At 37.3% G+C, this 24899-nt stretch overlaps 4 protein-coding genes and 1 long non-coding RNA gene across 8 annotated transcripts; 1 reads left to right on the plus strand and 4 right to left on the minus strand.

Moving 5' to 3' along the window:
- Positions 1 to 192: 192 nt before the first annotated feature.
- Positions 193 to 4187, minus strand: LOC122570339 (Bardet-Biedl syndrome 2 protein homolog). Of its 2 annotated transcripts, XM_043732513.1 has the most exons (11): positions 3896 to 4186; positions 3703 to 3822; positions 3273 to 3461; positions 3026 to 3208; positions 2706 to 2928; positions 2416 to 2627; positions 2046 to 2216; positions 1625 to 1729; positions 1199 to 1511; positions 720 to 974; positions 193 to 644 (listed from the first exon to the last, which is right to left on the minus strand). In XM_043732513.1, exons 1-11 carry the CDS (start codon positions 4118 to 4120, stop codon positions 550 to 552), a joined length of 2091 nt encoding a protein of 696 aa, XP_043588448.1. In that variant the 5' UTR covers positions 4121 to 4186; the 3' UTR covers positions 193 to 549. The 2 variants fall into 2 exon arrangements, with proteins under 2 accessions (XP_043588448.1, XP_043588449.1); XM_043732514.1 differs by lacking the exon at positions 193 to 644 and having other exon boundaries at positions 811 to 974; positions 1189 to 1511; positions 3896 to 4187.
- A 207-nt stretch (positions 4188 to 4394) lies between these two features.
- LOC122570097 (ER membrane protein complex subunit 10) lies at positions 4395 to 5823 on the minus strand. The gene is made up of 4 exons (XM_043731973.1): positions 5396 to 5823; positions 5061 to 5324; positions 4708 to 4974; positions 4395 to 4627 (listed from the first exon to the last, which is right to left on the minus strand). The coding sequence occupies exons 1-4, from the start codon at positions 5453 to 5455 to the stop codon at positions 4532 to 4534; spliced, it is 687 nt and encodes a 228-aa protein (XP_043587908.1). The 5' UTR covers positions 5456 to 5823; the 3' UTR covers positions 4395 to 4531.
- A 1172-nt stretch (positions 5824 to 6995) lies between these two features.
- Positions 6996 to 10981, plus strand: LOC122570096 (apoptosis-inducing factor 3-like). Of its 3 annotated transcripts, XM_043731972.1 has the most exons (8): positions 6996 to 7556; positions 7621 to 7733; positions 8796 to 9088; positions 9157 to 9493; positions 9575 to 9922; positions 10013 to 10218; positions 10293 to 10509; positions 10592 to 10981. In XM_043731972.1, exons 2-8 carry the CDS (start codon positions 7661 to 7663, stop codon positions 10849 to 10851), a joined length of 1734 nt encoding a protein of 577 aa, XP_043587907.1. In that variant the 5' UTR covers positions 6996 to 7556; positions 7621 to 7660; the 3' UTR covers positions 10852 to 10981. The 3 variants fall into 3 exon arrangements, with proteins under 3 accessions (XP_043587907.1, XP_043587905.1, XP_043587906.1); XM_043731970.1 differs by lacking the exons at positions 6996 to 7556; positions 7621 to 7733 and adding an exon at positions 8153 to 8593; XM_043731971.1 differs by lacking the exons at positions 6996 to 7556; positions 7621 to 7733 and adding an exon at positions 8164 to 8527.
- Positions 10982 to 10988: 7 nt separating this feature from the next.
- LOC122570098 (ribosomal protein 63, mitochondrial) lies at positions 10989 to 11835 on the minus strand. Its single transcript, XM_043731975.1, has 2 exons — positions 11670 to 11835; positions 10989 to 11362 (listed from the first exon to the last, which is right to left on the minus strand). Exons 1-2 carry the CDS (start codon positions 11726 to 11728, stop codon positions 11098 to 11100), a joined length of 324 nt encoding a protein of 107 aa, XP_043587910.1. The 5' UTR covers positions 11729 to 11835; the 3' UTR covers positions 10989 to 11097.
- Positions 11836 to 12398: 563 nt separating this feature from the next.
- On the minus strand, positions 12399 to 20956 carry LOC122569988. Its single transcript, XR_006317639.1, has 2 exons — positions 17576 to 20956; positions 12399 to 17462 (listed from the first exon to the last, which is right to left on the minus strand). It is a non-coding gene; the product is annotated as an uncharacterized LOC122569988 (long non-coding RNA).
- Between the last annotated feature and the right edge of the window lie 3943 nt (positions 20957 to 24899).

The following is a 24899-nucleotide window of genomic DNA, read 5'->3' on the forward strand; positions in this document are numbered from 1 at the left end:
ATGATATCGATGTTAAAAAGTTCAATGAAATAAAATTTGCACAATAATTATTTCGTAAACATAAATATGAATTATAGATTATTCAAATTACGATTAAGTTATATTTAATTGTAAAGATTATTGTATAATTTCTCAAATTCAATCAATAAATAGATTTTCTAAAGCAAATTCGAATGTCGTATCTTTCATCCTTAACTCTGTCCACCTCTCGCTCTCCTTGTAATTTTCCCGAGTTAGAATATGTAAAACATCAAAACGATGCGATGGCCAGTCCTCAAAACTCCCATCTTAAGAGTTAAGTTAAGAATCAGCCCATCGAGCGTCTCGAATATTCGAACGAGTATGTGGATACGAATGTGTCGATTCAACAAACGTCATTTTAGCCAAGCTAAAATTTTCATCCCAGTCATTGCATACTAACGAATATATTTTATTTAGTTCTAATAATCGTTTATTAATCTTCTTGACAAGCTCTTTTGAGGCCCTCATATCGTTGCGGGGTCCAACGCTTACAGTGACATTAGCGTCAAGGAAAATTCGCCCCTGAATTCATCCATGTCTTATTGCCAGCGTGAGAGCCTTCGGATTCTCGTCCTGGATCGCTGCTCTACAACGGGCTATTGTGTTTGAGGCACTTTTCCCAACTAGTAATACAAATATTAATAACGCTTTATTTTGCGCAAATGGAAAATAAGTAAAAGTAAGGTGAAAAGTTTCACCTCTTAATCTAGCTGCACGTTGCACTCCGAGATTTAATTCTTTTAAATTCGCCGTGAGTTCTCTATAACTCTTCATTCTGATTTCATGTTCCCTGATCAGATCGACATTGACATTTTTCAATTGTACGAGTCTCCTTCTCATTTCATCGATATTCTCGAGAATTCTTGCATCCTCCAAGCGAATTACAATATTTTTCAGTAAAACTGTTTCATTAGCTGCCTCTGCTTGTAATCTGGTATCAATCTCCTTCAACTCTGCAATAAATAAATAAATTATCATCCGATATTTTCTGAAAGCCATAAAATATATACTTTCTTGTCGTTGGACTGCAAATTTCTACGCATTTATGGGAAACCTGAAGATGCAAAAATCCACATGAAGAGGACAACCATTTCCTAAGCCTATGTCCCATCTTTTTAATTATGTTTATGAAAATACGAATTTTTATCAATATTTATTATTTACTACTTTGAGTCACCTTTGACGTGTTCCAAGGCGTCCAACATCTTCTTCTCTTCAGCCGGAAATGAAACTTCGGAAGAAAGCTCTCTAAGGCCCAAGTACAAGGCCAACGACTGAATAATGTCGCCAGCAAATGTAGGATCTTCTGTCTGAATGGTTACTTTTCCCGTTGCGTTTGCCATGAAACAATGAATCTTGTTGTCTCTCATGCCACGAAGCCACATTTCAATACCTCCGTTGTTTGGTTTGTCTTCCGTAATTTCGAACTCTTCCGGAAGGATGAGACTTTGATTCAACCAAAGAGCGATTCTTTGAGGTCTCTCCGCAAACTGATTAATCAAAAATAGATATACTGTATAGTTATACTGTATACTGTATACTATAAGTTAAAAAATAAGCAGATGAAAATAAATGTGAATTGTCAACAAATTAAAACTGATACCTCAGCTGTGACGCTATTTTTCGCAAAGTCCTCCGCAATTTGCGCAGGCCGTTCGATGATCTGATACATGCAAAATCTAGGCAATTGGCGCGTCATCTCGAACACCTTAAATGGAGTAAAGAAATCAGGATAGAAATTGGAACAAACTTGTTTTACATATCGAAATAAAATTTCCGATGAAACGTCATTCGTTTCAATTTGTCGGGGAACAAACAGTTTATACGTGTAATATGATAGGAGCTCGTCAATTACCTATTATCTTTTGTTCGCACAATAGGAGCCCACGTTTGGATAAATGAATTCAACCAGCAAAAGTTCAGTTAACCGAGCACGAAAATTTCGTTCGGATAAATGAAATTCTGCTGTACTAGAATACTGTGCAGTAAAATGTTTTGTAAATGCCCCTTGCTTTATATGGTACCTGTAGCAAATCTGCAGCAGCTGGACCAACGCATACTTTAACGTGCATATCGACAGGGGCATTCTTCGGAGGACGAAGCTCTATTTCCAGCTCCCCTCTAGGTCTGCTGGGATGGACAACGAGAGTTTCGCCTTCGAACACTCCTTCGGTGAAAACTATCGCGCAATACATCTTGGGCAGAGTAAATGTACGATTATATTAAAATTTATTACATCTAAAAGTGATGAAAGTATAATTGTTACACAGTGAAAACAAATAATTGTTTTCTACATCGACCGTTCCGAATTCTTCGTTATATTGTACCGTGAAAGCGTTAAAGAACATTTTAAAAAGACAAAAATTAGTTTTATGCAAGAACCGATCGACTTACAAAAAGACCAGGTCCAGACGCAAGGGCAACACGAGCCGCACCGTTGCAGGTCATCAAGCTCACTGCCAATTTCGTCCCATGGAACATATTCGGAACGGACGCGGCCCTCTGCCTAAGCTCCATTTGAAGGATCTGCCTTTTCGCCAATAAATCGCGCATTGCCTCGCCAGGTTCTGGAGTATCCATCGCGGAACCCGAACCATAGCCGCGCACTAGAATATAATTCGAAAAATCTTCCTGTCAATCTTCTTAGTCTATCACTGTATCCGTATGTACATATTCTATTCTACCTTCGCCGATAGAAGACACTACGACTAAATCAGATTTGCCGATTCTCCTGTAATCAGCTTCCACGATTCCAGCTATTCCGGCGGATAATTGAATTTTAAAAATTACTTCACCGCTATTGGATGACCTTGCGTCTACTTTTCCATTATTCCAACCAGTTATGACTTCCGGTGCACCGTCTCCGTTCAAATCAAAGCTCCTCGTGACCACCACCCGATGCTTCGACTGAAAAATTTATGAAAACGAACGTTCCTACGATCTAAATTCTATCATCGTATATTGATTTCTTTCCTGGTACTTATATTCTGCAATTTAGACTGACCTTGACACGCCATAGCCTTTGAGTCATTTCATAGACACCAAGAGTCCCATTTCCTACTGAATAAACGAATCTTCTATTAGGTAGGCCGGTTAGAGTGGTAATTGAAGCTGTTTCTTTAGCTTCCCAGAGCAGATTGTCTTTCTTGTACACCTTTATTTCGAAATCTCTGGTCCCAATGACCAACTAAATATTGTTTGTATTTATCAGAGAAGGTTTTTTATTAGACTTATTTCCTATTACAATTTACCTCGTTTTCGTCGTCTCCATCGAAGTCAAAAACAGCTAATGAAGTTACAATACCTCCCAGTACTGTCCAAAATATCTCTGTGCCTTGTGAGTCTAGAACTGTTATCGAACTATTGCCACCAACGATTGCAACTTGATTTGGGAGCCAACTTAATTTACCAACGATTATACATCTAGCACCGTCAGACATCTAATAAAAACGATATAATTTATTTGAGTTTTAGTATGATAAGCAAACTTCGGATTTTTATGCAAATTTACATATACCCAAGCAACCTAAGTACAGAAACCTAAATACAGATCATCCATTAAACATTATAGCAAGTAATATACTTTGTATATTTTATGTATTTTTGCATATTATATACATTTTATGCACCTTTAAATTTCAAATGAATGCATAAGTATCTGTAGTCTAATAATTGCAGTACCTCTTTGTAAAAAGCATCAGAGTTGTCTTCTATGTGATAGGCCAAAATATGAGATGCAGTTCCAATTAGAAGAATATCTCTCTCGTCATCACTAAGTCGGCCAGTGCATAATGCTGTAATCTAATAATATACATGTACATATTGATTAATTTGTAGTAAAAGTTAGTTTTTATAATTATTTAATTAATTATACCTCGGTTCCTATCTGAAGTTCCGCGAGTTCTCCGCTCCAAGATACTTTTCTGTCGGATTGTTCGTGGTCTTGGCCGGTTATTTGTGGTTGCCTATGAGGGCTGTGTACCAAAATATTTCCACCATAGGTTGCAGCCGCTAGGCAAGCATGAGAACCATCGAATTTACCGGAAGTTACAAGGCCTGGCTCCACGTGTTTTTGAATATTTAGAGAAAACGCTGCCATTTTAAGGTCAGCTTGAGTGGTTGCACATATTCTAATGCATAATGGTAACAGTCTGTGGCCTTGTTCATTGGGTGGAAGATTATTGATCTTTCCCTGCCTTACCTCTCTGAACTTTACCTGGTGTACTAAACTGTACATATAGGAAGATTATATAATTATAACAGCTAACTTTCACAAGTATTATAGCACTCTAATGTATGTATATTACATTGTAAAGAAATTTCGTTCTACATGTTATTAGTTAGAATGATAAAACAAGAGATAAATAAAAAAATTTAATTAAATCATAGAATTTATTCAGGGAAAGATACAATCATAGTTTTTATAACTATAATTATGAAAGTACATTGTAAATTTATAAATAAACGGTTCCCGCACAAACACTCTTCGAGGCATCACATACACTTTATGTTACTGTCTTTGGGCACTTCCTCCTGCACCCCCAGCTTCTGGATTTGTTGCGGATGACAGAACAACAAAGATTAATGCAGGGACAATGTACATCCACTGAAATTCAAAGCAATAATATATAAACTGAAATTGAAAAAAATTAAATATACAAACATTGTTTAGAACAGAAAACCTACATATCTTGCAAGGAAAGATCTGTTATCTTTCGCATCTCCTCTTTCTCTTGCTTCTCTTTCACGTTCAAGTTTCTGAATATATGTAGCGGTGTCTGGAACTGGTCCACCATCAGGATACTTAACAATAATGTTGGTCGTCCACATATTTGTAAACGGACTTTCTGTACTACAAGGACCGGGCGACGATGCGCTCACAACTATTGGCTCAGCCGCGCTATCCAGCCAAATTGTTATAACATCTTCAAGATCAGAACCGAGAAGATAACACTATGCGTGGAGAAAACATTATAAGTCGTATATATAGATATATATGTATATATAAAGTGAAAGTATAGTCAGAGGAATAAGATTACCGCAGGTACAGAAGTTAAAAATGTTATTTCATTTCCTGAAGAGGTCCGAGCTACTGCTTTAAGTTTGTATTTGCCGTCATGTTTAGCAAGGTTTTTTAATTCGTTTATATGAGATTGTAGCAATCCATTTTGTCCAACAACAGAAGCACCGCTACGAACACTTGACACTGTGACGTTACCTCGTTCTATAAAAATGGGCTCTGGCTCGTCGTTAAATGCGTGCCATAATCGTAATTGTAACCAGCCGTCATAATCGAGTTCGCTCTGAAATTTTAATAGCTGTTTAAAACACGATGAAATATCAAACATTATAAAAATTTGGAAGGTATACTAACCCCACGAGCTAACGATGATACGCTGACTAACAAACTTATAAAGATGTATATCGTTTGCATTATTAAAGTTATTTATTTTCTACGACGTGTAACAAAATCAAATCAATCTCATTTTATAACATTAATGTATTTTACAATTTATTTATCGAGTAATACTAATGGAATGTGCGAATTTTTGCACTATGGTGCAAGTGCTTTGACAGTCAGTCTACTAACGTTTGATAGGTTTAGATATTTATAACCTTAGCATTTACTAATTAGTTTTACTGAATATTCTGTTGAAATTGTTTCGAATTTGTTATCGGATTTTATTTCTCTAAATTTATTTTAAAAACTCATTGGATTTTAAAATTGGGCTGTGCATGACAGCGTAATTGTTCCTGCAATTTCTATTTTTATTGGCTAGTTTCTAGTATATATTTATAAAGTTTATATATTTCAACAAAGTACTATACTATCCTCGCCAATCATATTATGTATACTGAATGGCGTACAGTATTACTATTATAATTCTATAGTGATTTTTCTCTAACTTACTATATTAGTGATTTAGTATATGCTACACGCAGTATTGCTTTTTACAATATACTTTGAACAAAATTATAAGACCATTTTATAAAATATTTAATAGCTGGAAGTAATGAAACCATGAGTTTGTATTACTTTAATACATTAAAAAGAGATAGGTTCATCTAAATTTTAAAGAATATAAAAATCATATCATAGTGCATACCATGTACGAACACATCATCTAGACTATGAGCGGTACTCATAGTTCAGTCTTGTGATCTGTCATGATCTCGACACGTATATAGTAAATCGGAACCTAGGAAAAACCGACCGAAAATTGAGTTGTAACCACGATCGTATAAATTGCTCTCGATATTCATATACAAACACCTAGGGAATACCGTCCAAAAATTAAGTCGTGTCTAGTTGTGAGAAATCAACATGGAAGACAAGAAAGTTCTTATTCTGCGCATGCGTGACGTGTCACGAATGTTCAGACAGAACAGATTCATTATACTCATCTCTCTCTATTTCGCAAGAATACGGATTTTGTTGACCTTCTACGATGATTTTACAATTAGACACGAAATCATATAAAATTATCAAGAAAGTCGTATAAATAAAAGTATTCATTTCTGTAGAACTTAAGATCTTTATCTAAATACTTCGCGCACTTGGACGAATAAAGCGGGTCAACATTCCATGGACGCCAATCCATCTTCCTGTTTCCCGAAAATTCACTATATTTCTGTAACTATAGGAATTGAAGTCCTGCTAATTGAGGAAGCAGTTTCGGATTTCACAAAAGGACTGCGTAACGATACGATAATGTTGCTAATTTTAAAGGATAATATTTCGAATCTAGGGACTACTATCAAAACGCGTTAATCGATTCAAAAACCTCCATGAACAGATTTAGGGTTTTAAATGAACGAAATATAATACAGACGCAAATTACCACTGTTCCTGATAATCAACGTTTAAATTTGATAGGCGTTCCGCGGAAAGCGCCCTTAGCTGCCGACTCCTTCACATCTGTTGCAAGCTAATCTATATTATATCATTTGTCCGTGCCATATCGCATATGCGCAACATCGCTTTATACGAAAATCGATTTCAACTTTCCTTTAAAAGCGAAAATGATCATTCTCTGAATCATTGCAACAAGTTGCCGTTAGTTATAATGTGTCGAATGAAGTTGAAATGATAGTATGTTCGTATCCTTCTCTTGAAACTAACAGCTTATATATTATAATATTTAACTTTATTTTACGAACTCAGAAAATATATTAAACAAATACTAAACCGCTATATTGTATAAATAAAAACTGTTATATACTGTTAATGATAAAATATTTATATTTCGGATAATATAAAAGTTGGTTCCTAATATTTTTCTAAAAATATATTCAAAGCAATAACATTTAATCTAAAGTTCTCTTTAAATTAAGTACTTAATATATTATGCGAACGAACTATCGCTAATCTCTTAATGTACTACAATTTTTAACAAGTTTTAAAATAACTTCGTCGAAGTAGTGTCTTGATAACTTTTGATCTATTGTTCCACGAATAAGTGAAAGTTTATCTAAAATAGTTTACCAGTAGTAACGCAAGGCCGATCGCCGTAGTTGAAACTGTCTTTAGCGATGTAAGTATTAGTAATTGTAGGAATCGAAGTAGTCAGATGATTTATAGATACCACGATAACGCAGTTGGGATACCGTCCGTGAGTGGCATTACTTGAACGCACAAATGGGTGGAAATAATTGTAAAGGACTTCTTCCAGGGAGCTCTAATGCTACGTCAAGCACATCCGTCAAGACAGGTGAAAACTACATATCTTTTTTCTTAAGTTATAGATTCATAATTATATATGACATTATTCAATAATATATTGGATTCTACATTGGCGTTTCTATTTATTCGATACATACCAAGAGACAAAGTTTCCTTATAGCAACAAGGAAAATTTTAACTTGGAATATTTTAACAAAGAATTTTTTGTTATTATCTAGATTTAATTTAAGCAATTTATATATGAAATTTTAACAGTCGTGATTTATATATGCAAATAATTTAAATAAATATACATAGTTGCTATCAGAATATCGACTTTTCTATCGTATACGATAAATGTAATTAATGATGGGTTTTTACGTTCGATAATAAATGATTACGGATCTAACAGATAACACATTTAACATATCTAACCATATTTCCGTATGTATTAACGTGTTTAAAAAACTAGACACGATAATTTGTTGCAATACATTAAAATAAGTTAGAATGCATTGCATGTGTTACAATATCTTGTTTTGCAACATCCAATGGTTTTATGTGTGCGTGTACTTGAAGAAACCTTCGGATAGTTTCACTATACTTCTCTTTCAAACAGAAAGTCCATTTTAAAGTTACAATTCATTTAATGACTAATCTATAAATGTCTAAGTAACATTGACGAATAGTTGCGGTGAATAATAGCAGAACGACTTGACAGTATGCGCTTATTCATTGCGAAACAATGTACGAAACTATCGTTTAACTCAATATTTCACGTTGGTGGGAAAATAAATAACGGAAGAATGTCAGAATTACAGAAAAGGAAAATTCACATTTGTAGTGAGTGTAACAAAGAAATTGAAGATATTAGGCGGTCGTATAATAAAGCAAAATGTTGTTGCAGTTGTGAGTTAAGGACTTGCCATTTGCACGCCAACGTATCTAATGAAATATCTAATGAATCTAATTTATCAATATACAGCTATATTGACATTTAGAATATTTAAAAATATTTTACCAAATTAAATAAAAAAAAAAAAGTTAAATCTATTCCAGTTACAAATTGATATAAGTAAATTTTTTACTTGAATAATTTATATTTACTTAGGTAAACCAGAGAAGTATGACTATGTTGAAGATGTGGTGTGTAATAAAACGGATATCAAAGAAAATGAAATGAAACTGTTGCCACTTGGAGAAAGTGGGGCAAAAGTCTTGTTGATTAAACAAAAGGGGGAATTACATGCTATTGGTACAAAATGTACGCATTATGGAGCATTACTTCATACAGGAGCGCTAGGAGATGGAAAAGTAAGGTGTCCATGGCATGGTGCATGTTTTAACATCAAAACAGGAGATATAGAAGATTACCCAGGATTGGATTCTTTACCATGTTTCCAAGTAATTTAGTGAGCAGATATGTTTGCTTTTAATCTTGATAAAATAAACTTTTAATTTTAATTAAACAGGTAAATGTGGATGATAGCGGTCTTGTACGTGTGAAAGCAAGGCGTAAGGACTTAGAATTCAATAGAAGGGTCAAGAAGATGTATGAACAAGATCCCAATAATAATACCACTGTCGTAATAGTTGGAGGTGGTCCAGCAGCTGCAACTTGTGCAGAAAGTTTGCGACAGGAAGCCTTTACAGGAAATATTATTATGGTTTGTAAGGAGAACACAGTGCCATATGATAGGGTAAAGGTATCCAAAACATTTGATATAGACATTGAAAAAGCAGTTTTGAGACCACTTTCGTTTTACAAAGAGCATAAAATTGAAACCAAACTGGGTGTAGAAGCTACAGGTAAAAGATGAAAAAGTTAACGCAAACTATCTTTCTTTCGGTATAAAATATGATCAAATTTTATAATAAAATTCATTACAGGATTAAATACAAATGACAATGTTGTTCATTTGAGTAATAATGAAAAATTAACGTACAATTATCTATTTATTTGTACTGGAAGTATGGCCAGGAAACCTGATATACCTATTAATTTATCTAATATTTATGTATTAAGAGACTACACAGACTCTCATGCTATATCCTCCAAATTGTCATCAGACAAACATATTGTAATACTTGGATTAGGTTTCATTGGTATGGAAGCTGCTGCTTATTGTGTAAATAAATGTGCATCTGTTACCATCATAGGGAGGTCTACAGTTCCATTACAAACAGTTTTTGGTACAGAAATTGGTAACAGAATCAAACGCTACTTTGAAGAACAAGGTACTAAAGTATATCAATAATATGCAGGTACTATACCGTATCTGATTTGTATCAAGTTAGGTAAAAAATAATCGATATTGTTTTTTCAAGGTGTTAAATTTATATTTGAACGTAATATCACACAGTTTGTTGCAAAAGATGATGATAAGAACGCTGTAGGTACAGTTGTACTTACCAATGGTGAAGTCCTCCCTGCTGATATAGTGATCATTGGAATTGGATCCAAATTATATACAGATTGGATAAAGGATACTCCTATCAAAATGTTACAAGATGGCAGTATTATAGTGGATAAGGTAGATTGTTATTCAACAGTGGATGAATCAAAGTATCAAATTTAGGAAACATAAAATTCTATGTATAATTTCAGTACCTGAAAACAAGTGTTGAAAACATATATGCAGGTGGTGATATAGCGTATGCACCGCTCTTCGGTTCTGATGACATTTCAGCTGCAATAGGTCACTACGCGCTGGCCCATTACCATGGTAAAATAGCAGCATTAAATATATGTGCTAAAACTACTGCCTTAAGTACCGTACCATTTTTCTGGACGACACTATTCGGAAAGAGTTATAGATATGTTGGTACGTTATGCTTTTGCATATAATACACGTAAAAGAGAGATGGAACGTTATATCGTCATGATAATTATCGAAAATTCCACAGGATACGGAAAACCAGAGAAAGTAAGAATTCATGGTTCCCTAGAGAACTTGGAATTTTTTGCATATTACATTAAAGATGGTAAAGTTATCGCTATAAGTAGCATCGGAGCAGATCCTATAGCAGCAGATTTTGCAAACTTCCTGCACGAAGGAAACATACTAACAGAAGCGGAGATTAATCAAGATCCATTTGGTTGGATAAGAAATAAACCGAAGGATTTAGAGACTAGATTCAAAACTGAAACTATCGTAGATCCGTGAATCGAAAGCGTATAAAAATTATTTAAATGAAATTCTCATACCAGGACCTTGATATTGAATTCTATAATGCATTTTGTATTTCTATAATCTATTTTTTTAGAATTTCTAAATAAAACTGAGCCTAACATAATACTATGTTTAGCTTTTGTACAATTATATTGTAGATACGTCATACATTTTTATTTAACGCAATTCTTTGCTTTTAACAAAATAGCAAACAAATTATAACTAATTAGAAAATAAATATTAATCCCAAGATTCGGCTACTTTCAAATGACCTAACCGATCCATGATAGTGATTTTTCTGTTAAATTTCGCATTCATATCTTCTCTGAATTTTGTCATCAGATTTGCAATCTTCTGTTCCCTAAGATGGCTCATATGACCGTTTGATTGCTCCGTAGTAAGATAAGGATGCCTTAATATCAACATATTAGCTTCTTCCCTTTCAAGATCCTTTTTGAATTGAACGATATCTCTCAATGTTGGTTTCTTACGTATACCGTATTTCCTGTACATAATATTATTATATTATTACATATTTGTAATATAAAATGAAATTCTTGTTAACAATAGTGTTTACGATAATGCAATTGCAATAAATATAACCTTAGGTTCTAATGCTACGGTAGGTTAGAAATTAATTTGTTTAAATGATATTTCCTTCGCGGTAATAGCACCGTATTAGACACTACATTATGTGTGTGATGCTATACTTATTAGTGATTTGTCACGACGTAATAAAAAAAATATGTATAGTGATCGAATAAGTAAAAGGTAACCTTAGAATTTTATCAAAATGAGTGATTTGTACATACCCACGAAATCTATATGGAATATTATGAACTCTGTACAAAAGTATACTCGTAATACGCATATCGAGTACAATTCCCTTTTGTTTCGATATTTAATACTTAATTTATATTAACTTTGCGTTTATGACGTATTTTTGTGGCAAGTGGCTTCAGCGACACCTACATTATCCTATCTCGATATCTTACGCGATTCGCGGTCGAATTTTTGAATCATCGAAGATTTGAATTACGTGTATTCAAATACGAATTTAGGATGACAAAAAGTGTATGTATCATTCTTTAATCAATAAATCTTTCGTGAATCATTTTAGAATATCGTAGTACGCTTATCGACGTATCGTAAATATTCAAAGGCAAGTATATTATTACTATTTTATTTATATTCCTAACCCGCTTATTAATTAAAACTTGTAATAGGTGAAAGCCAAACGCAATAATGATAATAATAATAATAATAATAATAATAATAGTAATAATAATAATAATAGTAATAATAATAATAATAATAATAATAATAGTAATAATGATAATAATGATAATAAAAATAAAGATAATAATAACGATGACGACGATGATAATAATAAATAAAGTAATAATATTTTGAGGTAAATATAGAAACGTTTAAGAAATAAAGTAAGAAATTAATGTTTACCAGTTTACCAGTATCGATCTTCGTTAATGAATAGGATCGGTTTAGGAAGAAAGGGTCGAGAGAGATTAAAGAAATCGTGGTTCCATGAAAGAATTGATCTATTTGATAGCATTTCAAATTTAAGACAAAAAGAAAAGGTGATATTCTTATAATTAATAACAAACACGTTGTCAAATTACGAAGGAGGTTCACACATTCGGTTTCCGCGTTTATACGCGAGGCTTTCGGTTTTCATCACCATTATTTTCTCGTAAGTGTCGTCTGCCTGTCTTTCTTTCTCTCCCTTTCCCATTATTTCCTCTCGCTTGTCTATTTCTTCTTAAATTATACGTTTACATTCGTAAATTGCACTCGCTTTCTCGGCATTGTACAGTATTCAAATATCTCGATAATAAATGTTCCTCGCGACTAATTTATATCTATATCCTGACTTTCGATATTCGTTAATGGCAAGGTGCATGAAATTAAACGGAAAAATAGATCTAAATAGACAATAGACAGATAGACGGACATAGATATAGACAGAAGGACAGACAGGCAGACAGATAGATAGGCGAGCAGATAAACTACACGGACAAATGGTGGACTACGCTATTCAATAACTGTGGCTTTCCTTTGAAACGATCTACGCGCATTAAATCCCTCTGTTGGTTTCACTTGTTTCCTATATAAATCGAATTTGAAATCCTTTCTATTCCGACACCCTTATTCAACCCCGTAAAAAAAGAAAAGAAAGAACGTCTTCGCGCTCGTGCACACGTACAATTGCGTAACGTAATCGTGTCGTATTAGAAATCTCCCTTTCCCTTCTTCGTCACTCTCCAACATATCGATTACGCTGTCTCCACCGTTTTGAACACTTTTATTTCTATTAGGGGATGCTGGGTGCCAGACTCGCCACTCTTTCCGCTAAGGATTATCATACAAAATAATTAGAAAAATGTACAAAAATTCATAAAAATAGTAATAGTTACACAGTACAAATTACATCTGGGTAATTAGAGTAGTGTGATCGAGAAACGAGCATGAAAAATTACGGTTCCCTACTAATATTACATTTTGTTCTTTTTTTTTTTTTATTCGTGTGTATGTGTATGTGTGTTTCCCATTTTTTTGTCGTCGCTTTTTTAACGCTTTCTTTCCACTTTTTTCCATTTTTTTTTTTTTTCGTTTCTTTCTTTCTTTCTTCCTTTCTTTTATTTGTTAATTGCCGCCGGTTCCAACGAGTGTCGATCGCTCGTCCTCCATAGTCATAGGAGGGGAACGCCTCGTGGAACGATTTAGGCGCGTGCTAATTATCCATTATTCGCAAACTAGTTACGTTGTTGCACGCGTACATACACGCTTGATCCTCGCATACCTTCCCGAATTTTCATCTTTCCAACTTTTCATTTTTACGTATTAATTAAGCTTTCTTCCCAAAAAGATCACATTACATACATGTACACGTATATCAGCGCAGAGTGAGTTTTGCCGTACTCCTATTGTCGTCGTTTGCCCGCATCAACGCGAAATTAATCTATCGTGACTTTCGTGATATCAGAATAGAGGAGAAGGGAAATTTTCAACTTTGATCGATCGAACTAATTTCACTGGCTCTATGGGATGTTACGCGATTCTATCGAAATTTTCGTTGAAACAGGATCGTAGAGAGGAACATTTCGCTCTGAATAGAGAACAGCAAAGAATAAGAGAGATGCGGATGGAAAAGAAGCAAACGATGAAAATACGAGTAGAACAGATGGAATATTCGCTACGTGGCACGACACGTGTATCCACTTCATTCTCTAAACGTGATCTTAATTTTACTAATGCCACAATATGTAGTGACCACACCGTACCTTGCGATGTGGACGTAGTACAAACAGTCCCGATCCTTCTGAACCAAACAATACGGAGGAAGCTTACGGAGAGCCAGCCGAAATCCTCTCTAAACTCTCTAGATTCTAGACGACCGTTCGATTCGGTCGTAATATACACGTATATACGATCGGAAGAGAAAAGGAAGGATTGCCTCTCGTTCCACGCGGTCCCTCGTATCTCGGTTCAACAGTTGTCTCGCGCGATAACACTTCTCTCTTATATATATATTTTATTCGCTTTTCTTTTTTTCGTCTTTTTCTTTCTTTAAAAATCGCTAAAAACTTGGCCTACAAAGTTTTAAAAGAACATAGAGCCGCGTACTCGACAAGGTTGATTCGTGTTCGCGAAATATAGAAAGTTTAGTTAACGATAATAAGGGGATCGCGCGAAACGAAGGCGAACCGGTGCCAGTAACATTGAAAATTCACGGGTGAATTCGAGAATAACGTTTTACCGATTCGCCGATCGAATCGATCGTCGTTCCATGCGTCCATCGTTTAACGAGTAAAGGAATTCGCCTCAACTCGAATCGACGCGAAACATTCGCAATTCTCTCGAACTCACTCCGTCGCTATTACCGATCAACGACGCGCGCGCCTTCCTCTTCTTTCAGCCGCGATCGTCGCGATCGTTGCGCGTGTTCGCCGTTCGTTCCCGTGTTTATTCGCGTCCAACGATTCGTCGCGCGATCAATTGCGATTAAACGTATGCGAGCGCACACACAAACACATATACACGCATCACGCACCTTCGCACGTAAACACGTACACACGTGTACACGTATACAGGCATACATGCATATACGTACGTACAGACCGAGCACCCCCGACACACGAGCTTTCTTTTTTCCATTCTTCGCGATTATACGCTCGCTCAAAAAACTTTCTTCTCTCTCTCTCTCTCTCACACACACACACACAAACACACACTCTCTCTCTCGCTTTCACTCTCTCGCTCTGTCTCGAGACCGATTTTTCTTCTCGTCGCGTTTTCGGCTTTGCTGCTCCTCTTTCTTTCGTTCGCTCGCCTCACTGACAACGAATCCCTCATTCGTCGTTCGCACTAAACGTATATCGATATACTTACGCACCTAGAACGGTACTCTGTGACCAAAAAAATAAATTCTATCGTGTACGTGCGTTGTATTGGCTAAGCTACAATTATCTCTCGCGATCTTTCTATCGATGGATCGCGATCCCACGATATCACGCACGCTCTCTCTTTCTCTCTCTCTCTCTCTCGTTCAATTTCCGCCATTCGAACGAGAGCCGAACGATTCGAAGAAAATTTTTCGAATCCGATCCTACGATCGCGTACAACCTTCCGTTTAGTTTACGCGGAACTGATCACAGCGTGAATTCGAACATAATCGCGACAAAGAGAACGGAGATCTATGTTGTCTTTTAGCACCTCGCGAAATCTCCCCGCTTTGTGTCGGGTTAAAGAAAGTTTCGTAACTTCGCTTCGATTCGAGACATCCTTTGCGCTACAGTGTACTTTTACCAGAATCGATCGACGAGTAATCACGTGTCCGCGGAATAACAAACAGATCTGCACATGATTCGCGATAGGAGAGATAAGCTCTAGGATATCGTGTCCTGTATCTTGCCGAGTGACGCTCTGCCCCAATATCCGTCTCCGACGATTTTGCAGAAAATCGCGCGACGCTCGATTCGTTTGAGAAAACGAAAGGAGGAAAAGAAAAAAGGAAAGAAAAAGAAGAAGAAGAAGAAGAAGAAGACAGCAACGCGAATTCCCTTGTTTCGCGGCAAGAGTCCTGGCTGGCTCTTCGTTCGAATAACTTCGATCTCGCGCACTTTCGATAACGAGAAGAAAGTTGGATCTAAAATTCTCGACGTAAGAAATATATCGCATACACATAGTAGTATTGCTTCGACATACTTAAATGCTAACCTAGCGCACAAATGCGGCGTTTAAAAGTAGTTGAATGGTTCTTACACGATATATAATCGATTCGAGTAAGGTAAAGAGACTAAATATCGTTAAAAATGCTAGTCGAACTTGTGGAGACGGTGTCGGCGGGATACGAACGCAGAGAACGGTTTATCGTTACGATATCGCGTTCTGCCTCTTTCTCTTTCGTCGAAATTTCTACAAAAATGTCGACTCGTACGTAAGTCGATGAACCTATGTTTAACGAACGATCGGTTAGTTCGTAATAAAATCCGAGAAAACGTGGAATACGCGGAACGAATGCGATCAAGGGAAACGAGAACGCGCTCGGTTTGCACCGAGGATTTTCATCGAATGGTAAAATTCGTCGAGCGACCAGCTCGCTAACGACAACTTTCGATCGTTCCTTCGTTCGTGTGGTTTCACTCGGATTTCTCGAAATAATTATTTCCGAAGCGAAGTTCTACCTCAACGCTAGCGTTCCGAAATCTACCAGAGTCTCGGGGAACTGAACCGAATCAAGTCCAACGACGAAGGTGCAACGTTTTGCGACCGGCAATTTTTCAGAAAAAGAAAAAAAGAAAAAGAATAAAAAAATAAAAAAAGACGATTGTTCGTTGCGTCCACGTTTCGCGTAAAAAATCGTTGACCGTGATTTCATAGAGTGAATGGTGTTTATTGAAAAGATTCTCGATGGAAGAAAGTATCATATAGAAAGACAAAGAAGATACATTTCGTTCATCCGTGAGCTTTGCCTATCGATAAAGAGAGTGTGTAACTATTTTATATAAATCTACGAAGGCGAAAATAGAGAGACGAACCAGCGCAACCATCAAATTAGTAATAAGTGGTTTGTTTCACTTAAGCGTAGTTACTTACTTAAAGTTACGTTAAGCGTAATGTGTACAATATCCTAAAGACGTACGTACAGCGCGATTTCCTCTCAGGCGCTGTTCACTTGGATCGTCGTTCGTTCAGTCGGACACATCGATCTTTTCAAGCCGCGATCGAATCGATCGTCCATTAACGTTAACTTTAATACTATAACAAACCAAACGATAAAACTATTATTTTTCCTACGCCTTTTTTTTTTCTCTCATTGTTTCCGCTCTCCTCCTCTCTATCCCGCTCGCTCCTTTCGTTTTCATGGAAACATATAAAAAACCTGTATACGTACGACTTGCATGGTGAATCAAGTCCACCTCGTTTGCCTTTTCTCGAAGGACCGCACGGTGTTCAATGTACTTGCGATCGTCTTTTATACATCTATCTCGGTTTATCATCGTTGAAAGATTGTTTCGTTAGAATGAGAGTAGCGTAAAAGTCGAACGTGGATTTGATTCGTGCCAGTTCCGAGCCGCTAACGTCTACTTTATATAGATATGTGTAAAAAAATTACACGTAGACAGAGTATATATATATATATATATATATATATATATATAAACGTAACTTTCACCGAATGTAACCACGGGAGTACCTTCTGTCGTACACTCGATCGAGGTCCTTCGGTTGTATCGGGCTTCGAATCGTTCGACGAGTTTGTAGGAAGCAAGGGAGAAGGATGTGCTACGTGTGTATGTGCGTATTTTGTGTAAGAGTGCCTGTATTCGTGTGTATGTGTGTATGCGTGTGTGTCTGGGTGTGTATTTAACCGTATGTGTATGGCAAGCGTAATGCAAAAGTGTATGAAATGTGGAAAAAAACAGAGACGAAACGATATCGTTGAAGTATGCATAATTTGCATTTAACCGTAGTACGAATAGAAATTCATTAACAAAACAGAAAAATATGAAATAAGGGGAACCAAGTCAACGTTGCTATATCCAAATACAATAATAAAGTACTTGAAAACTTTCCTCGGTTACAGACGAGCTAAAGTACCCTTAACGTTACCAACGATAATAAAAATGTGTTTAAAAATAAAGATCACCATACAACGATACAATACGCTATTCGCTACAATAACGTGGACAATGTTAAATTACAGGTGAACGTAGAAATAACGTACAAAAAGGATTTCTCGAATCGTGTAAATAGTCTCTAAATCAGTAGGACACATATTTAAATCGCGTTAATAATACCCATTGGTTTTTATCAAAAATTCAGGGATCGAGATACAAAGAAAGTCTTTTCCTTTTACGAATCGAAAATAAAAAACGTTTTCTCGTTCGTTTCGTAATTTCCATGCAACTTTCGTGGATCGAGGATTGACTAGTAATATTCTTGCTTTCGCCTTTTCTCCTCCATTTCTTTTTTCTTTTTTTTTTTTTTTTATCATTTACTCTTCGTTTTTTTTTTTTGGTTACTTTTTCGTTTTTTTTTTTTTGTTCCTTTTTTTTCTTCGATATTTTTCCTAAGAAAACCTCCGTCGATATACAAGACGCGACCCTCGACGATTTATTTACAAAACGCGACAAAGATTTATTTATTGCGACGCTATCGTGTCGTATCCCGATGCAGCGAAATATGAAAGAGCATACATTATTAAAAATAGAAATGCAGTGTAAGAAGGGGTAAAATCGCGTCTTGCATCACGACAGACGTCGCGTGACTTTTTTTTCTTTTTTTTCTTTTTGTTATTCGTTCGTACGCCGTTTTTACCCAGAGGTGGGCAGAAAATACTACCACTGGTATATATAAAAAAATAAAGATGATCGATTAAAACGAGCTCCGCAAAAAATTGCTTTAATAAAAAATTATATCTTTCGAGAGTATGAAAACCTCGCAGCTTGGTAACTTCAAGTTAAGACTTAAGTTGCACTTGTAAGTTTCCTCTAATTTCATTCGTATCCTCGGCATCGATTATATTACAAAATTATATAGAAATTTGCGTTTTCATCGTTTTACACGCTAGGAAATAAGGGGCTATCTTAAGTAAACAGTAGTATTAGTAACAGGAGTCTCCTATATGATAACTTACGAATACAAATGGTGAAATTTTTACGATAAAAAACAAACGTCGACGTGTAAATGTACATAAAAAGATACGTACAAAGGCGAAACGACATTTAAAAAATTCAATCTTCCTTTTCATCGTCGTCGCTATTGTAAATTTCATTCGTCCTTTCTTCTTCGTCCTTTTTTTCTGTGCTTTTCTCAACGTTTTTACTTTTTTTCAGCTTGTTTTTACTCGAACAACTCGTTTTCTTTAATATCTAAGAGACGTTAACTATTTCCCGTAAAAATTTCCACAAATCAAAAGCAGTCAGACTTTCTATTTCTACGTAAAAAACGCATGCACTGTGCCCGCCTCTGGGATGCACTTAGCTCTGTATTTTCCATTTTCCGCGCTCCGTCTCTCATTCTATCTTTCGCACGCACGCTCTCCCATACATTTCCGACCGCCATTTAAACACACGTACGAACATAAACACGCACACAGAACAAAGAACACGAAAGCACACTCGCTCACTCACGCACGCACGCACGCACGCACGCAAGCTCTCTGCCGCTTCATTTTCTTCCGCCTTCCTCTTTGTTCCTCCATTTTCCTATTTCTTTCTTGCGTGTAAACTTTGTTATCTCTTTTTCGTCTCCAAGATCTCGTTAAAAAAATAAAAAAATATCTTCTTTCCTCTGGTTCCTGGCGATAACTTTCGCTCCTGGCAAATTCCCATTTTGTCCATTATTTTCTCCTCGTTTCTCTCGCACTCCCTCTCGTTCTCTCTTTCCGCATTCTTACCACTGTTATACCCGTCCGCTTTCATTCGTCCGATAACAACATTGCACGGCTCCCAGCTCCAAACTTATACTGTCTTATAGCCTTATCACGTTTTACGCTCTAAGTGTCTCCGTTAAACATATACACGTACATACATTGAACTTATCGCTGTACCGCATTTCCATTGAACGCATCCAGACTGTTTGTAGCTGCGTGGTTCACGCGTACCGCGAACGCGATCGTATTTTGCCCCGTACAATCTATCGATGCCGCGCTACGATCCGGCTGCCAAGGAACAGGGTAGCAGAAATCATTCTGTAGGCGAGTGACTGTAGAGTGGCAATGAATACGATGTTCGGCTTTCTTATCGAAAAAGGCTATATCTCGTCGTCTCTTTTTCAACGCCAAACACTCTGGTGCCCGTCGACGCGATGCGATCCTTCGACCTCGGGTCAGCCACGCTGCCCAGCCCACTCTTCCAAGGGAAGCTACGATGACAACATGACTGTTGCGAGATCGATCATAGAACATACGTCGAGGATCGAAGAATGGATCGCGGCGACGATCGTCCGTTCGGAGGATCCTTTAAGCGGTCAAAGTTGACGCGTCGCGGGTCATTCTTCGACGATTCACGATCGCGTTGCTGACCCGAGATCGCCATACGATTTTACGTATCAAAAGCAACGCGCAAAGATGTAATTCTTTATCGGCGTCAGACCAACGATTTCGGTCGCTTTTGGTTGGACAGAGATCTTTATCGATCTGCGATGCTCGCGTATATTACAAGCAATTAGTCCAAGAACGTTACTCCTCAACCAACTACGGATCACATTTATGTCCGACGCTTACAGGATATTCCAGCTTCAACGAGACTCGAGTTTCTCATTTATCGTTGCGCTCCGGTTTTCGCATCAAAAGTACTCTTTTACCGGCTTTTGTTCTCTGTACGCGTGCCGATCTGTACGTTTCCCAACGTGCACATGTCCATGTATACATCAGATGTACATATATGTTCAACTGTTCTTTGGTACATGCAGATATATGCGTACATCTACAGTAGACACTCTAATAGTAGTAGTGGTAGTAGAAGTAGTAGTAGTAGTAATAGTAATAGTAAGAGTAATAGTACTACTAGTAGTAGTAATAGTAATAGTAATAGTAGTAGTAGTAGTAGTAGTAGCAGCAGCAGCAGCAGCAGCAGCAGCAGTAGTAGTAATAGTAGCAGTAGCAGTGATGATAGTAACAGTAACAGTAGCAGTGGTAGTAGTAGTAATAGTAATAGTAGTAGTAGCAGTAGTAGTAGTAGTAGTAGTAGTAGTAGTAGTAGTAGTAGTAGTAGTAGTAGTAGTAGTAGTAGTAGTAGTAGTAGTAGTAGTAGTAGTAGTAGTAGTAGTNAGTAGTAGTAGTAGTAGTAGTAGTAGTAGTAGTAGTAGTAATAGACGTAGCAATAGAAACAGCAGTAATGGTAATAGTAATGGTAGTAGTAATAATAATAATAATAATAATAATCATTACCGTCTTCGTAATCATAATAATTATAGTAGTAGTAGTAGTAGTAGTAGTAGCAGCATTAGCAGCAGTAATAATAATAATCGTAATAATAATAATGGTAATAGTGCTAATGATAGTAATAATAATAAAGGTAATGATAATTAGTAATCGAATAATAGTAATGACGATAATGACAATTGCAAAAATAACAGCGACTATATTGATTGCGTTAAAAACATTATCAACTAGTAGTAATGCGTTTCGTAGTGAACGTATATCGTATGTAACAAAAATAGAGAAATTTGGAGAACGATGAAAGGAAAGGCGACTGAACGATCGCTTGGCCTTTCGTAGGACTTCGAAGAGAAGGAAAAAAGAAAACGAACGAAATACGAAGGTACGAAAGGTGATGCGTTTTCGCGCGGAGCAAAAGACCGCGCAACGGTTTAACGGAGGTTCGCGTTCGTCCACGCGCTTGATTGCTCGTTCGCAAATTCGAAGAAGGAAAAATCGTTTCGTGGGCGCGCGAACTTTCCGCGCTCCGTCGCCTTCGATCGTCCGCGTTTTATCTGCGAGGTATGGCTCGAGTTAAAAAAAAAAAAAGAAAAAAAAGAAAAAAAAGAAAAAAGAAGAGACGCGTGTAGAAAGAACAACGTGATGAACAGGAGGGTGGGCGGGAAGTCCAGCAAGAACACAGATTAAACGAGAAAAATAAGATTTGCAAATTGCCTCTAAACGAACGCTAGTCGTTCGAATGCGGTCTATACAATACGAGAGCGATAAAAATCGTAACGCTTAAAAAAATATAAATCGATCGATAAAATTGTACGTGGAAAATGGTAGATAGAAATAGGATTGCTCAAGCATATCAGGAGCTAACTAGAGGTAGGATCGACTTGGTCGATCGCGTCTGGCGCTTCGTGTTTCGTGCCTGGTATCTCGCGCTCGCTACAATCTCGCTTTTCCGCCGTTAATCGTCGTCGGTTCGCTCGTGTTCTCGGGGTTTACGCAGAGCGAGTCTCGAAAGCGCGAACGCCTTTTCTTTCTTGGACAAACGACCACTCGCCAAGGATCACCGAGACTCACGACGCTTCTACCTTCCCAATCCCAATCCGCGGTTATAACAATCTCTCTCTCTCCCTCTCTCTCTCTCTCTCTCTCTCTTATCATCGGCTTTTCTCTCGCGAATAATCGTTTCGAGACGATCGAATCAAGCTAGAGATCGTTCAGCGCTTGTTCGCGACGATGACAACAAGACGTCGTCGCACCGGTTCTATTCGACATTTGTCGAGTGCAAGTTTGAACGCACCGTGGTAAATCGCGTTGAAAATAAAATCTCGAGGGTCGATTCGTGGCGAGTATATCGTGTCCTCCTCTTTTGGAGCTTACGTTATACACGATGTTCGTGCTTTTCCGATTGCTCGTTCGACTTTCGCTTCTCTTTCTCTCTTTTTCTTTCTCACGCGCACTCTCTCTCGTCTCCTCTCTCCGTTACCTCTATCGAAGCCATTTCACTCGTTCCGTTTCTTTCATTCCTTTCCTTCGCTAAACCCTCCTTTCTCTCTCACTCACTCTCTCTGTCTCACACACACACACACACACACACACACGTATTCGGACGCACCTATATAATTTCATGCAAGCTAAGACGCAATCATCGTCTCTCGCATTTTCTCTGAACTAAGATATTTAGACAAGAATATAACAGCGGTATAAAAAACTTTTCAACACTGAAAAATACAAATCTATCGTAAGTGACTACCATTGTTACTCGTTCCCCCAAAATGTTCATCCTTCCTTCTTTTCTCGCTTTTCCTATCCTGTTCCGTAACCCATACGTTTTTTCAATCACTCGTGCGCATTACACGAACGACAGTGTACGTGTTACGTCGCGCCTGTGCTTATGTGCAAGCATCGTTCGGTCGGCATCGCGATTTCTTTCGTTATTCGAAACTTCCGCTTCTCCGCTTTTCCACGCGTTTCCACGCTCCACAATTTTCCTATCCGTTTCTCTCGCATTCCGCTACTGTCGTGTCGCGCAATCAACATCTATATTTCAAGTTTACATCCATTATCTTTTCTTTTTTCAAGTCCATCAGAATATATTAAATATTTCGATCGTTATTATCAATTATATATTAGTATTTTATATCCTGTACCTACATGTACACACACACACACACATATATATATACATACATACATACATACATACACAAAAATATGTATATACATGTATACACGCGTACATACATATATATGTATATGTGTGTATATATATATATATATATAAAATTGTCATTATATTATATATTATGCTTTATCACACATATTACAAAGGAGGTGAAGAATCATACCTAACATATTGTTTGTTACTCTTGTAGTTGTTGTAGTTGTTACTTTTTTTTTTTTCTTAAGGGCGATTTTCTCAAACAATAACTTTGCTGCGAAATGTAGCTTATCATTATCATTATCATTATCATTATCAGTATCATTATTATTTATTATTATTATTATTATTATTATTATTATTATTATTATTATTATTATTATTATTATTATCAATCGTTATCGTTATTATTTTTCTCTTCTTTGCATTAAATTCTTAGCGTGCCATTGCCGGCAGATTTGCGTTTCCATCGTGTGTACGCGTGCACGTTCGTACGTATAAAGTTTCGCTATAGGCGACTACAGAGTCGCGGTTATTCCCTTTATCCATACTTTCTCGCGGCTTCAGCCCCTTATTTTCAACGCAGGAGTCGCGCGCGATGTTCGTACGCCTGACGTTGAGCGGCGAGTCCATCCGATTCGCGCGGATCGTCAGCTTTTGTCTTTTCGCGACTTGCCGACTAGCAGAGAAATGTAAATTCGTCGAGTCGCGCGTAATCGCGTAAACCCCGCCGCGTCGTTCGTGCTCGAAAGTGATATGTCACTTATCCGCTGCGCGTGGAATCTCGACGACATTCGCGAAATAATTTCACCTAAACGATTCGCCAAATTCGTACATCGGGAATATCCTCGATAACGGTTCGCGTTTTCACGGCCAACTAAAATTTTCTAATTAATCTAAGCATCGAGCGTGCACAGAGCAAACCGTTCGCGGTTCGTTGATCGAGCGCGAAACAAAACGAATCTTTCATCGATATTGCCTACCCACCTTAGGCACGGAAATTTCGAGATTGGACATTGATTTGCGAACGATCGATAAGCGAACGTGCCGTTATAATGTCTGATACGGTCATTCGTTTCGAGTACTTCGTATTTCGCGCGAACCTACGACGACGTCAACATTCTGCCGGAACGTTGTTATCCGAGGAAAAGTGACTGGAGTTCCGCGTACGAAAAACGCGCACGTACGTTCTCGCGTGTGTGTGTGTGTATGTGTGTGTGGTGTGTGTGCGTGCGTGTGTGTGTGTGTACGGGCCCGCGCGAGCAGGGAAATCGGTACGATCCGTGTCAGAACACAGGTGAACGCAAAAAACGCTCGAAGAAGAAATTCGTTTAGTCGAGATCGCGCGATAGTTCTGGCACGGATACCGGGTTCGTTTCGGCCGTTCGTGGCGTGAAAACGCGCAAACGAGCCGAGATTTCTGTTTACGGGGCATGATAACGCGAGTGTATCGATAGAAGGAGACGTCCCGCTCGATTC

Source organism: Bombus pyrosoma, linkage group LG8, assembly GCF_014825855.1.
Source record: "Bombus pyrosoma isolate SC7728 linkage group LG8, ASM1482585v1, whole genome shotgun sequence".
Lineage (NCBI taxonomy): Eukaryota > Metazoa > Arthropoda > Insecta > Hymenoptera > Apidae > Bombus > Bombus pyrosoma.

Bases quoted from the DNA above. Each gene is read 5' to 3' on its own strand.
- LOC122570339 (XM_043732513.1), bottom strand. From the start codon at position 4,120: ATGGCAGCGTTTTCTCTAAATATTCAAAAACACGTGGAGCCAGGCCTT. The intron at 3,462-3,702 runs GTACTGCAATTA...CGTTTTTATTAG, and splicing joins CTGATGCTTTTTACAAAGAG to ATGTCTGACGGTGCTAGATG. The intron at 1,730-2,045 runs GTACCATATAAA...ACTCCATTTAAG, and splicing joins CTGCTGCAGATTTGCTACAG to GTGTTCGAGATGACGCGCCA.
- LOC122570096 (XM_043731970.1), top strand. From the start codon at position 8,407: ATGCGCTTATTCATTGCGAAACAATGTACGAAACTATCGTTTAACTCA. The intron at 10,219-10,292 runs GTAGATTGTTAT...GTATAATTTCAG, and splicing joins GCAGTATTATAGTGGATAAG to TACCTGAAAACAAGTGTTGA. The intron at 10,510-10,591 runs GTACGTTATGCT...AAAATTCCACAG, and splicing joins AAAGAGTTATAGATATGTTG to GATACGGAAAACCAGAGAAA.
- LOC122570098 (XM_043731975.1), bottom strand. From the start codon at position 11,728: ATGCGTATTACGAGTATACTTTTGTACAGAGTTCATAATATTCCATAT. The intron at 11,363-11,669 runs GTATGTACAAAT...TATTATGTACAG, and splicing joins ATTCCATATAGATTTCGTGG to GAAATACGGTATACGTAAGA.
- LOC122570097 (XM_043731973.1), bottom strand. From the start codon at position 5,455: ATGCAAACGATATACATCTTTATAAGTTTGTTAGTCAGCGTATCATCG. The intron at 5,325-5,395 runs GTTAGTATACCT...TTAAAATTTCAG, and splicing joins TATCATCGTTAGCTCGTGGG to AGCGAACTCGATTATGACGG. The intron at 4,628-4,707 runs GTAGGTTTTCTG...TTTGAATTTCAG, and splicing joins GATCTTTCCTTGCAAGATAT to TGGATGTACATTGTCCCTGC.